At 37.0% G+C, this 14,688-nt stretch overlaps 1 protein-coding gene across 20 annotated transcripts in view; it reads right to left on the reverse strand.

The window, feature by feature from the left end:
- GPHN (gephyrin) overlaps nt 1-14,688 on the reverse strand; it is a 271,041-nt gene that overhangs the window by 134,879 nt on the left and 121,474 nt on the right. For 6 of the 20 annotated variants that reach the window (XM_038137426.1, XM_038137424.1, XM_038137423.1 and 3 more), the window contains exon 5: nt 2,571-2,761. The exons of the other annotated variants lie outside the window; for them this stretch is intronic. In XM_038137426.1, the coding sequence (XP_037993354.1) occupies nt 2,571-2,761 (191 nt within the window). The remainder of the gene's footprint in view (nt 1-2,570; nt 2,762-14,688) is intronic. 20 annotated transcript variants of the gene reach the window in all.

Genomic DNA, 14,688 nt, shown 5'->3' on the forward strand with positions numbered 1-14,688 from the left:
ATCACAGTCATGTTGCAGTTGTTTTTTTAAATTCTAAGCTAATGTATTAAAATACATCATAAAAATGTAACTATTTTATTGAAATGCAAAACTAAAGGAGGAATGGAATAAAAATGTACTCTATAAATGGCTTACTTTTTAAATGGAAATTTAATTACAGGCATTTTCCATTTAAAGTAAATTGCAGCTATCAAGTATTTCAAGGTTCAACATACCAAGGCAGTCTGCAACACAGACTTTTTAAAAAAGTACTTCATGTCTTCTAAAACCTACTATTCAAGGTAATTAGCCCTAAAACAGAGATATAAAAAAGTAGGCGCTGAAGTGCAATCATCAACAGAGTTCATCTATGCAAATAAGTAAGAGAGCAGAGAGATGTGCAAACACTAAAGTGTTTGGTCAAGCCATCATGACTGGAAGTGCCAACGCTTTTAAGAGCTGAGACTGGCAAAAGAATTTCTAAATATTTTGACAGAGAGATAAAGACAGTCAAGGCCATGTACAAGGTTGATTTTCTCTCAGAAAAACAAAGGAAAGATTCTTATTTCAAGCTACCTACTTTGACATTTTAGTCTTAGTATGTCTATACTAAGTATGGCTATACTATAATCAAGAAAAATAGCGAATTTATTGTATGATTTAATAATTGCATAAAAAAACTACAAGCAGACTTAGGTCAGAACAAACCATGCACCTACATGCACACAAAGACCCTTTTCCTTCTGTACAAAAATCTGCTCCCATCTAATGCTGGTGCCACTGGTATCCTCCTAGAGTGAGGCTAAGGTTACTCACATCTACTCACATGAAAGGATTGGGCACTTAGCATAACAGCTTTCTTCAGATGCTTGGAAGAAGAGATGGAACTTAGAATTAGATACTTTCCAAATGTGTCTGTGTCTACAAAGACCTTTACTGTTGACTCTGTACTTGGCAGACATATACATAAGTGTGGGCCTTTGTGTGCATGTGCTCATTTTTATCTAATAAAAATGTATTAACAAAAGCACCAAGGTTCAATGTGTCTCATTTCTGCCATGCATAAAAAGCGTCTCTCTAAAATATAATATTTACTCACTAAAATAAATATTACAGAGTTATAAAAATTTTGGTTTTCTTAAAAACTGAAAACAATTAAAAATTTAAGAAAGACATAATGCCTCCTTGCCAATATCACTTTTCCTAGTGAGAATCTTAGAGATCTAGTTTTTTTCTTTATTATACAAGCTAACAACAATACAAGCTAAATAGCAACTGGAGTGAAAAGGAAAAAGAAAGCATAAAATCAAGTAAATTAATCTAATACTATTTACTAACAACAGAGAGACAGAAACTTTCTCTCTTCATTTTTTAAATTTTCTTAAATTAAAACAGCACTTTAAAGACCTGCTATCACAAGAATACATGCTTGGTTTTGGAGCCATAAACATTGGGCACAACAAGATGTCTTTTCCCACATTTTCTTCCCCTTTGCATACATATAGTGCTCATCTAACATTGTTTAGAAAACTGTATACTTTGGGTTTTCTTCTCAGAATGTGCAAAGGCAGCTTGATATTACACACAAGTCAGTAACTTTCTAAAACTAGAGCTCTTCATAGTATTTTATGCACACGTACCAATATCTACAGCACATGTATCTCATGTACCACAGATCAGAAGCTTCAGCGAAGTTTGCAGGCTGTAACTGAGCCCAGATAAACTACACCTTAATCTTACTGAAAAGGCAAAGTGACAGAAAACCAACTGTAAATTTCTTTGAGCTGCCAAGGAAACATTAATTGCTACAACCTTAAGGAACTGGTAAAAACACATCTACCATATTTGAAAGGTGACAGGTCTCACACAAGCCCCAGTACAAACACCTCAGAATTACATTTCTGTAACAGCCTTCAACTCACTAGAAAATAATCATTTGCAGAATTTGCATGTGCATATTTGCATGCAGGGACAAGTACATCTCCAGTTTAAGCTAGGTTATACCCCATGTCTACTTTTTTAATTGGCAGGAAGTGCAGTGAATTAGAAAATTACTACAAGGCTTCTATAATTAAAAAGAAAAAAACCCATGAGGTCAGCTGTGGAAAAAAATGTTTAAATTCAAATGTTGGCTCTCCTGCAACTAAGAAGTTCTAAAGATCAATACATTAGTATAAATAAAACTGATTCTTATAGAATCCAGTTCCATTTCTAGCCTCATTTTCTAATAGTAAATACAATCTTACATGCTACTTTGCACACAGCTACAATTGTGAACGACGTTGTTTTATTTTTAAAATTATGTTACAACTTATATGATCTCAAGTTTTTGTGTAGCTCTCAATGGAAATGATAAATTGAATAGAATGAAGATATTTAAATATCTAAATAAGGTTAGGATGGGGGGAAAGACGAAGAGATGAAACCATTAGAGAGATAGGGAGCTACTCAGTGTAATGCAGTTTGTGGAATCAATTTCCCCCCCTTGTATTGTTCATGCATATCATCCGTGGAGTCAATGAATTAAATTGGTTTTAAAAATAAAATCTACTGCTTTACCTGTGAGAATACAGTAAAGAAAATTTACCTACCAATGAACAGCTGCAGTACTTTGAGACACTTAGTCCATACATATACTCTAAGAGTGGGTGGGCTTGTGGCCTGCCCTGGAGTGTCCCGGGAGGGGCACTGCCACTCCTCCCCTCGTCCTGCTTGAGGCATTGACACACAGGGCAGAGTGCATCCGCCACCACTGCAGTTCCTCTTAAATGCACAATCAAACCTGAAAGAGATTCAGAAAGAGGGGAAAAGCAGGTAGGAGACTAATGTACATGCAGACTATACTTCTCAAAGAACACCAGTTACTGATGAGTAACCTTTCTTCTTTGAGTCTGCATGTACATTCCCACAATGACTCACTCTGATCAGTTACCTTTGCCTTTTCCCATCCAGGAGAAGGCCTGAGGACTCCCACAAACAACTGCAGCATCACTCCACTGAAGGCTGAAACAGCCCTGGATCCTTTTAGACTAAGAAAATGCTGGGTGAAAGCAAAGAGAGAACTCCAGGTGACCTTACAGCACATGTCTAAATACCATACAATATAGATACTACGTTTGTCCTGAGATCTAACAGAATTTGGTTTGGCCATATGAAATTCCTTGAGTCTACTCAGAGACAGAAAGGCACCTAAATAATCATTACATGAAGTCAGCCAAACTTTTTGATATTCTCACAGTGCAACAAGAAAAGAAGCAAACAAGAAAACTTGGATCTTTGAAGAGAAATTATAAAGGCCTCATGAAATCAAAAATATAAAGTATAAAATTCAATCAAAGAAGCATAAGATCTGGAAATAAGTATTGAAGGACTAATTTTCTTGCTACTCTGGCTCTTCAGCACCACTTCAAGAAGGACTCCTGATGACTGAAGAACAGATACCCTGCCCACGTATAGGTAGTGTGTAAAATAGCAGCTATAAGGACCCGTATACTTCACTCTAGCTGTCTGAGAAAACTATTTCCAAATGTACACTTTCCTAGACACAAGCAGAAGGAGTAAGTAGAAGTAAGAATTAAAGAGCTCAAAAGGGGAAAAGCGACCACTGTAATACAGTGGTTTTCCAGTGCATGAACAGTGGGAAACTGTCATCAATCATGAACAATTCAATACATCCTGATCATCTGTTAGAAGATGTGAATTGTGAAATGTGTGAACATCAGTGTACTCAATCAGAGAGAGCAACCTGGTACCCTCACCAAAATACAGAGAGCAATCAAAGGAACTACACATTACAAATATTCAGAGAGCTGAGATCAAAGCAGCAACAAACATGTCATACAGACAATATCATTTTCTCATAGAGCATGCATGCCTAGATTATACTTTCATGCTACTAGCTATCGTTACTCTGGAGAGAAGCAAAAACTGACTGCCCTAGAGACTGATTAATGTTTTATCTTGGGAGTCCCAAGATTGCCACAGACTGAAGAGCAAGGGAAGAGCTAAAATACCATGTCTATGAAGACTACAAAAGAAGTTTCTCACATAGCTGCTCATGACTATACCCACTGTCAGAACATGGTGAAATCACAAAACAAAAACCCCACAATTTTGTCTTTACTATTTCTCTTTATGTTTGTCAATTGTGGTAATTTACAATCAATGCACCATAAAAGGAGAATCATTTTACATGCCTAATCCAAATAAAATTGCTGTATGGCTCTATTAAACTAGGCATCTGTATGACATGCCAAAACAATAAGTATATTTTAGCACAACCACAGGCAGCATTGCAAAAACTGTAACATTCTCCAGTACAGAGAAACAAGGCCCTAACAGATAATAAGTTCCTCCTGAGGTGAAACCATTGCTATTTTGTAGCACATGAAAAGGTTATGGTCTCCTTCCTATCCAAAATGTTCTGTATGTTTAAATAGTCAAATACATTGTTATGCTTCACTGTATGAAAAATGAGGCTTCAATAATTCCTGAGTCTATTAGTCCAAATGATCAGTGTGGGGGAAAAAGGGCAGTATGACTATAACAGATGGTTACAAGCTCCTGAATTACAAGTACTGATACTGTTTAAGCCAGAATGGAGTGACTGTGGTGACACAGACCCTGCTTTTTCCTAACCACAGCAGAATTAAGGGTATTGGTAGATAAGCACCAGTCTGAAATGCATGGAAATCAAAAGATATCTCCCTACCAACTCAGATGCTCTAGCCCCCTACGGAAGACATTTTAATTTCTGGATGTTATGATAGATTAATTAGTCCTTGGCGAATAACACTGTCAATACAATTGCCTATTTAAATATGCAGAGAAATTGCTGTTAAGAAGATGTGCCAGCATATTTTGAAGATCCCGAAAATCTGTAACAATTATTTTATGTCAAGAACAACAGTTCCATAGATGGACTAATTACATAATACACGTATTCAGCACCTCCATGCTTGCTCCTACAGTGCACTATGATGGTGCCATTCACTAAAAAAATCATTGTTCTGAGCATCAGTGTATGGATTCAGAACAGCATTCCGATATTTCCTGGTAACTTTTATAAGAATCATAGAATATCCTAAAGATGCTTCTCTTGTGCAATAAAGAAGCCAGCCTAGCTGACATCTCTACATATTTGTAATGGATCCTGCTACCAGCTGAGAGATTTAAAGGTTATTATCTATCACCTATATTAATTCTCTAACATCAAATAATCAAGACTTCGCTTCCAGAAAATAATAAAGCATCAGTAAAGAAGCCCCCTCATTGAAAACAAAGCAATGTCCTTTAGTTCTTTAAATATAAGGAAGATATGGACATCCTGCTCTGATATATTCTAGTGATAGGGACACACAAGCAAGAAAGAGAAAGGTATACACAACAAAAGAAAGAAGACTGGAGTATTCTGGACCTGATTAGATTGTCTGCACTTCTCCATTTTTCCTGAGTGGGAGTAATCCTGAAGACCCTGAAAATGATTCTCAAAACTTATAAGGAAAGTATAAAAATAAATTGAAATTCATTGAGAGTTATTAATGCAAAAAAAAAAAAAAGGTTAACAGCTGTTGAAGGCAATGAAAAATGAATAACTATGATCACTACAGAAAAAAAAAGATTTTCCCCTATGTGCCCTGGTTGTTTTTTTCTATAAAGATAGAGCACAATAAAAGAATAATAGAATGAACTAGTAACAGGCTGCCTTGCTGATTAGGTTATTGCTTATTCCTAAGTGAGTAAAAGCATCCAAAGAGTAAAATGTAGAGAAAGAACCTTTTTGCACTTATAAGACTGAACCAAACTTACAAAAGTGACTGAATTACTGAACTGGAAAGGCCATTCTCTTCAAAGGAAAGACATTTTCAGAATTGAGTCCATGCAGAATCTCTCTTATAGGCCCAAAGGATTACAGCTATTACATAATACTGGGTGAAAGCTGTTACCATAGAATTTGATGAGCCATCATCTGCTTCCATTTCAGCTTGCAGAGGTGTCTTAGCATCAGCCAATCCCACTGCAATCAAAGATTTCAACTTCTATACTCAGGAGAAAACTAATGCAGAACAATTAATATCAGAAAGACTTTCTCTTTTGGAACACTTTTTTAAAATGCTCTTTTTTCTTGATACATCCTAACAACAAAATTGCTTGGAATCAGGAGGCAATAAAAGCATTCAGAATACTAAAGAGATTTCAAAATCACCTTTGAACTGTTTCTGCAGCTGGTATAAATGGAACTAAAATCTGCCAGGATACTAAGGTTGTTCAACCATGCCTTTATGGTGTTGGAAGTCTCTCAGGCAAAATAATATACAGAATTTCAAACAACTTACAGCACTTTTGAAAAATTCTTTGTATTCTAATCCTCACTGCGTCTAAAATCCTAAATTCTTGGAAATTATTTTATGCTCTAAAGAAAGATATGTTGTCACTGTTACATATTAAAGACCATACGTATATAAAAATAAAACATGTCTATTTTTCTCAGCCAACTAAACTGGAGATGAGTTTGTAAGAAGTCTTCCTAATTTGATAAAGTTGCTGCATCTGGAGCAAACAGAATCTTAATAAAGCAAATGCTTCACTGAACAGATCTAGCTCAACCTGGTCTGATAAAGTTAGCAAAGCCCCAAAGGTTGACTAGGACATGAAGAAAGTTCAAAGAAGTACATGAAAAGAGTTGGAAAGCATGATTCTTAGCAGAATCACTTGTGATCTCTTGTTTTTCTAAAGACATATGCCAAACTTTACTAAATAAATCATAAAAGAAATACTAATTATTAGTATCAGAATGAGAGAAGCATAGAATACTTTCTCCTTACAAATGCTTGCAGCAATCATATAGAGTCTCTTGACTGCTGCGGACATATTCAAGAATCACCTGGACAGAATCTTGTGCAAAGGAGGGAGTCTCCAACACCCTTTTGGGCAATCCCTTTCAGTGCTCGATCACCTGCACAGTAAAGTTCTTCCTCACGTTCAGGTGGAACTTCCTGTGCATCAGTTTCTGCCCATTGCCTCTTGTCCTATTGTTTGGCATCACCAAGAAGAGCCTGGCTGTTGGTTATGAGATCAAATGCAAAGAAAAATCTAAATGTAAGAAATAATCTAAATATATAAAATCTAAATATAAAAAAATCTAAATATAAAAATGTTGGCATCAAAATGTTGGTGAAGAAAAAACACACTGGTGCAGTGGAGCAGTTTTTAGTTCCACAGGTGTTGTTTTTCTCTTCCAACTCTCTCCCATATGAGCTCCCTTTTATTTGATTTCCTTACAGCTAAACCACTGCCTTCTAATTGATCCTTAGGGCCTCTTGCTAATTTTGTTACACACAAAACATGCCTCAAGCATTCCATGCATGTGATTGTTTTCAACCACAACAAGTGACATGCTCATACAGTGGTTTTCCACCCAGATTCACAGCATTCTCAGCAAATACACAAATTAGCTGGGCCTTTAGGGTTAACATTTTCTTGTTCTAACCCTGGTAAGGGTGCCAGATGTTTGGCACCATTCCCATACAAGGCTCCATCCTCTGACAATCTCTCTTCAGATACTGACAGATATTGATGAGGTCCCCTCTCAGTCATCTCTTCTTGAGGCTGAACAGGCCCAGCTCCCTCAGTCTTTTCTTATAAGAGGGATGTTCCAGCCCCCTCATCTTCAGAGTCCTTCACTAGATCTGCTCCAGGAGCTCCATCTCTCTCTTGTCCTGAGGAGCCCAGAACTGGACACAGCACTCCAGGTCAGGCTCACCAGGGCTGAACAGAGGGGCAGGATCCCCTCCCTCCACCTGCTGGCCATGCTCTTCCCAATGCAGCTCAGGATCCCATGGTCCTTCTTGGCCACCAGGACACACTGCTGGCTCAGGGACAGTTTGTTGTCCACCAGAACCTCCAGGTCCTTCTCCACAGAGCTGCTTCCCAGCAGCTCAGCCCTCAGCCTGTGCTGGCCCATGGGGTTATTCCTGCCCAGGTGCAGGACCCTGCGCTTGCCTTTGTTGAATCTCAGGCAGTTCTTCTCTGCCCATCTCTGCAGCCTGCTGAGGTCCTTCTGAAGGGCTGCACAGCCCTCTGGGGTATCAGTCACTCCTCCCTGCTTTGTGTGCTCAGGGACCTTACTGAGGACACATCTGCCCTTCATCCAAGTAATTGATGAGTAAGTTATTGACCACTGAGCCCAATATTGAACCTCAGAAGACTCCACTAGTGGCAGCCCTTCAACCAAACACTGTGCCACTGATCAGAACCCTCCTTGTTAAAGTACAAGTAATTTCTAGAAGTAATTTCCAGAACTCATGGAAAGCCCTCTGGACTACAAGTACTTGTTTGTTATTTTAAAGATTTAAGAAGACATCCACAGTAACCTTTACCAGAATCCAGAGTTATTTATATAGTTCAAAGAAGAGTTGCATAAGAAATAATGAGTCTTTTCAACTGTGTATCACCTGCTTTATATACCATTATTCTAACATATGGTCTGTTACATGAAAATGTTTATATAAGTGATTTTTGGTTATTTAATTGGAAAACTTACCTTTCTGGACAAGGTCAAATCACATTGCAGTCAACTGCTCACTGCAACTTAGAATAAAGGTTTCATTGCAATAACTAAAAATAGCATATTACCCCTTCCAAAGAGTTGTATCATCTCCCACACATCCTACTTTGGGGATTATGATGCATGCAGTATATGTTATCTCTGGACTACTGCCTTCCCTTGTAGAAACAATTTCCACTTTAGTGCTAGAGAGTGATGAAGAGCCTACACAGGCAGCACAGTCATACAGATAGTATTTTCAGTAAGAGAGAGTAGGTGGCATTAGTGGATGAGGGAGATAGGCAATAAATTTCATCTGTGAGCAACAACTGGGCAACACCCTCTGGAAATCAAGGACCACACACTGTTCTGTTTATAACATTTCTTATATTGTAGTGCTCCTGACCAGGAGGCCATTGTACATCAAGGAATTAGCAATCCACGTAACAGTTCCCTCAAAGTTCCTACAGAAGGCAGCCCTAAACTCTATGTTCAGCATGGTTTTCAGGAACGTGTCATGCTGCACAAACCTCTTTGGCCAAAGGACAGACTCATCCACCCTATTGTAATGGAGGAGCCTGTAGGCAGCTCCACTTCAGTTCTGATGATTACACCACCAGCATGGCTTTCTTTTATCTAAAAGAGTAGCAGAAATTTCTCACAAGTGGAGAAATCCATCCACATCTGATGCTGCATGAACATACAGTTCCCAGCATCTAAATGGAGTAATATTTATTTGCTACCTATATTCCTCCTCTTCCTTTGCTTTATGAAAGCAGGTATTTCATTCAGCTATTTATTGTCAGGCCTTTCTTACTGAGACACAGAAAGAACCTGGCACTTTCTTGCTTTCTGCCCCAGTACAGAAAACACACATACACACACACACCACACAGGATTCCCTTTTCATTTCAAGACCCATCACTTCTAACTACAGGAGAGGCCTTTGCTTTTTTCTTGCAATTATTATTCAAGTTTTTTCTGTCCTGTAAGAGCTCTCTCTCCAGGCCCACTAATACTATGACATTTGAAAACATTAAAAAGAAAGAAAAGATTATTTTTTTTTCTTCTGCTAAGACTTATATACCTGTGGTTAAATATCAGGTCTATCAGGAATCCAATAATTCTATAGCAACAATCTTCCAAGAGCCTTTACATTTGTATCAATGAATCCAAGCACAGTATGTTGGTTTTGCGGCTGTAACCATCCATACTGACCAACGTGAAAAAATTTAGCCAATTTTCAAGCCACCATAGCCATTCCTTCCTGAATGCCACAGATCATTTAGTAGTCCCTTAAGTCTTTAGCTCCTATTTCAGCTTTCACTTCTGTCTAACTCCAAAAGGAGATATATTTAGCAGGAAACTCTAAGTAATTTTTGTCTGTCACCAAAATTTCAAAATATCAGCAAGAAAATGTAAGACTACCAGCTACATGAAATATATTTTATTTGAATGAACAGCATACAGCTTTCTACACTAAAAATTATCAGTGATAAGACTTTTTTTTCAGACAGCAACTTATCTACCAAATTTTTTGAGTTTGGGAAATTTGAATTTCCTGTATTATTTGACCCTTAGGGAAAAAAAAACCTAATAAAACCCATGATAAAACTGAAGCACAGGAAAATTGACTACCACTTCAATTAAATATACTCAGTTGAAGGTCTTAACTAACAAGTTAACATCTGGCCATCCTAATTTACAGTACTGACAAGAGAATACTATTTTGCTCAGGAAATAACTGAAAGCTAAAAGAATAAACATAGTTCACACCTTTAGGCTCCTTTTATTATAATGATGTTTTTGTAAGGAGATAATAAATTTCTCACTGACCTACTTGTACAAAAAAATTCATTAGTAATCTCTGTTCTTTGGATAGATTTCAGTGTCTGACTGAGGTCTGATAAGAAAATGTTTAATTCTTTTGCAAATTCTGTACTTTGGATGTTTCCTTCAGTTCTCTGCAGATAAACTACAATGGCAAAGAGCAAAAAAATCAGGTTTCCATGGAGAGTTTTGCATGAGAGAAATACCAGTGATCTAGAAAACCATTTCAATTTTAATTTCTTTTTTTTTAATTTGCATTACTGAGCTATTATCCACCCTATGTGTAAAAGATACTTGTTATTTGTCAGTGGGCTTGATGCATTGCATCTTATTCCTGATCTTGAAACCTACATGTTGAAGTGATTTAAGTATGACATTAATTATGCAGTCAGAGAAAAACTTGTGCCCCGTGTATTATTTGAAGAACTGTGTTGACTGTACATACTGATGATGCATCCAAACTTATGAAATGAAGTTGGTGAAGGATCTGGAGCACAAGTTTTTGATGAGGAGCTGCTGAGGGAGCCGGAGGTGTTTGGCCTGGAGAAAAGGAGGCTCAGGGAGACCTTACCATTCTCTGCAACCACCTGAAAGGAAGTTGTAGAGACATGGGGTTTTGTCTCTTTTCACAAGTAGCAAGGAATAAATAGTAAATAAATTAGATATTTATGCCATATAATATAAAAATATTACATAAGAAGAATGGCAGCCCATTTGAAGTTGTGCCAGGGGGGTTAGATTGCATCTTATGAAAAAATGTCTTCACCAAAAGGGTTACCAAGCATTGGAACAGGCTACTCATGGAAGTAGTGGAGTTACTCTTTCTGGAGGTATTTAAAACACATACAGATGGGGCACTTGGGAATATGACTTGAAGGTGAACTTGGCAGTGTTAAGTTTTACAGTTGGAATTGATGATCTTAAAAGTCTTTTACAACCTAAATGATTCTATGACAGAAGAAATTCTTAATTAAAACCACAAGAAAGGATAAAATTTGAAAAAAACTGATCACATGTTAATTCCATGTTTCATACATATTAAAAATACATAATTAGAAAACCAAAGGCAGTATTCTTACTGTCTTTATTTCTCTATTATTTAGCCATTCTCAGAAGGCAATATAAGTGCTCAAACATAGCCAATAATCTTTTCATTGGTAGAGATCCAGCAGAGTGAATTTAAAAAGCTTTTCAACAAAAAAGCTGCTCTGAAATTAGCTATTTATTCGACCAGTGAGGAAAATCCTTTTATTTTTCTTTCAATTTGTACATTATGAAATTGCCATGGTGTTAGATGAACTGCAACATCATCACCTGTTTTTCCTGTTGCAAAACTAGGACTCTTTAAAAATCAATTCTATATTTGGAGAAATAGTATTTTAACAGAGCTTAAGATACTGAAATTGTGCAACAAAACACTGAAATTCAAAATAATCTGAATGTGCACACACGTATTAAAATCTATATAAAATTTTACATATTTCGTATAAAACATTTAAATATAATAACACATTGTAAAAATGCCTGGGTATCCAAAAACATGAGGTGCAGCTCAGTTGTTTTAATTAAAGCAAAATGGCAAATGTAGGGAACTGTAAGAAAGCTTCATGCCTGTACATCAGCTATTAGTTAAATGGTCAAAATGTTTGTACTAAGCACTTTTAATAATCAGGTCTGCAGAAAATATTTAATCCCCAGAAAACTCACAATTTTTCATTATCTGAGATTTGATTTCTTAGTTCTTTTGCTGGGTGTCTCAGAAGTCAACTCTGTAGTGGTTATAATGTTTGCAAAAGCTTTAACTACATTGAGAGCATACTACTTCACAAATATTATTTTTTTCATTTTCAAAACATAACAATCCCTTTAGGTTTCTCACCAACATATGCATTCACAGTTTGTAACACTACTTAGAGGCATTTGGAGCTTTTGTATGTAAAGCAGTTCTTTATAGCTCTCTGATTTTAAACTTGGTCGTCTTTCCTTCAAAATAGCCTGATCATAATTGTGTGCTGTCATTTAGAGCCTCAAGATACTCCACAGAACTCAAGTGTTAGCGTCACTGTCCCAAATGACAGCCAGCTTTATTTCACACATTACCTATATTATGTAGCATTATTCCTTAGAAATACTTATTAAAATATAGAAGACACTCCAAATAAATAAAGAAGGGTTATTTTCTGCTTTGCTAAACAAGGACAACAATTTAAAAACATCTTGATGTTAAGCTCTTATCTTCCTAAGGTTTCCTTAGATCCATAGTTTCATTTTGCAGAGTGATACATCTTGGGTAATGCTCACTCATGTTAAATTACGTTCACTCATGTTAAATTACATTCAACTACCAAGAACACAGAAGAGCTCTTTAAAATGACAGTACTGAGCAGTACAAATTTCCATAGGAGATCAGCTTATTTGTTAAAAGAGAGGTTTAGGTCATCATGGTACTGAAGCTACTCAGAGAAAATGTTACCATATTTGTATTTTAAAATCAACGGTATTTTGATAGAGCACAACAGTAACAAAGCAGGTGATAAATAATTAGAGAAAATAAAATGTCATTCTATGCAGAAATGGTGAAAGAAGTATATGTGTTACCTTTGCAGTCTTAGGATCCCACCTAATCTTGTCCTAATGATGAGGCAGCTGAAATTGAATGCAATCATTTCTGCCACAACAATTCTAGAAATTTTTGTGCCTTTTTAATAAGAATGCATTTTAAAAAGTGAAACTCTTCAACCACTCCACCTTTAACTTAACTTCAAGGATTTGATGGCATTCCCTCCCTTATACCTTTTCTTCAGGACAACTGAGTCACAGAATCTCCAAAATCCTACTATAATTGAAAAGTGCCTAATCAGTATTACAGTAAGCTCTCTGAGATAATTTGTCCATATCAATACCTAAGGATCTGATGCCTCCACCCAAGATGCACTCCACCAAGGCACTCTGCTCTTGCTTCTGTCCTCCTCTTACATGGTGGCATCGCTTATTAGTTCCCTTAGGTAAAAACCATGAAAATAAATAGTTCCACAAACTATTGACCACAAAGACTAAACAGCAGATAAAATATAGTGGTTATGAATATTAATAGACACAATAAGGCTTTTTATCTTGGAAAAAACCCCAACAAAAAACAGAGCAAGTTCTTGGGAAAGATTTTTAACATGATACAGAAGCAAACTTCAGGGGAAGAATTTCTTTCAGCCTGATAACATATCTGCTAGACTTCCTTCTTTAAAACTGTTGCAATGCAATACACTTTTAATATGGAATAGACCAATGTCTGAGGAAGCTGAGGTTGTTTAGCCTGGACAAGAGGAGTCTCAGGTGGAATCTCTACAGCTGCCTGAAAAGGGATTGTAGCAAGGTGGGGACAAGTGTCTTCTCTCAGGTAACAAGTGACAGGACGAGAGAAAAAGGAAAAGGCATCAGGTTGTATCCGGGAAGGTTTAGATTGGTTATAAAGCATTGGAGCAGAGTGCCCAGAGAAGCAGCGGAATCACTCTCTCTGGAGGTGTTTAAAAGGGGCACTTGGGGACATGGTTTAGCAGAGGACTTGGCAGTGCTAGGGTTGATCTTTGAACTGGATGATCTTTGAGGTCTTTTCCAACCAAATGATTCTATGATCCACTGGAGTTCAGGGAGGAAATATTAGAATATACATTATTGGAGGCTAAATGTTCAAAAATTCTTTACTGATGAGGCAGATGATTAAACCATTTGGAGACTACTGGTCTAGAAAATAATTTGTTTTTTTCTTTGAATAGTCTGCCAGAAGGGCTGGGCACTCTCTAAGTACTTAGCTCAGACAATAGAGTTTCACTAGTAACACGGTATTGTATTATGAATTTCATATTTGCAACCTGACATGCTGTGTTATGGGAACACAAGCGCTGGCTGAAGGCTTGGGACACATCTACCACAGCCTGTTAGCACAACACAGCCCTTTTAATACCTCTCTGCTTAACAGACTTTGGCTCAGATTGCAGAGTAGCCTTTGATCATATGAACTGGAATCCCTTCAGATGAAACTTATTTGGAAGATGGACTTCAGCAGCACGTGTAATCCACTCCAGCTGTTAACAGGCACACAAAATAATACCAGAAGTAGTTTGAAATAAAACATATCAAAGAACATACCATGTATGCTGCATCCCCTGCATGATTTACTTTATCACATGCTTTACTTTATAGATTGATGCGTTTTATTGGTTTGTGTGACTTGGTAACACAGACGTGACTCAAGATAGATGTTCAATTCTTGGCACCAAGGACAGGGTGGCTAGGGCTAAGGCAGGCATTTTTAGATTTGTCTCTACACACTTGGCTAT

The sequence above is a fragment of the Motacilla alba genome, chromosome 5 (assembly GCF_015832195.1).
Source record: "Motacilla alba alba isolate MOTALB_02 chromosome 5, Motacilla_alba_V1.0_pri, whole genome shotgun sequence".
In the NCBI taxonomy this organism is placed as follows: domain Eukaryota; kingdom Metazoa; phylum Chordata; class Aves; order Passeriformes; family Motacillidae; genus Motacilla; species Motacilla alba.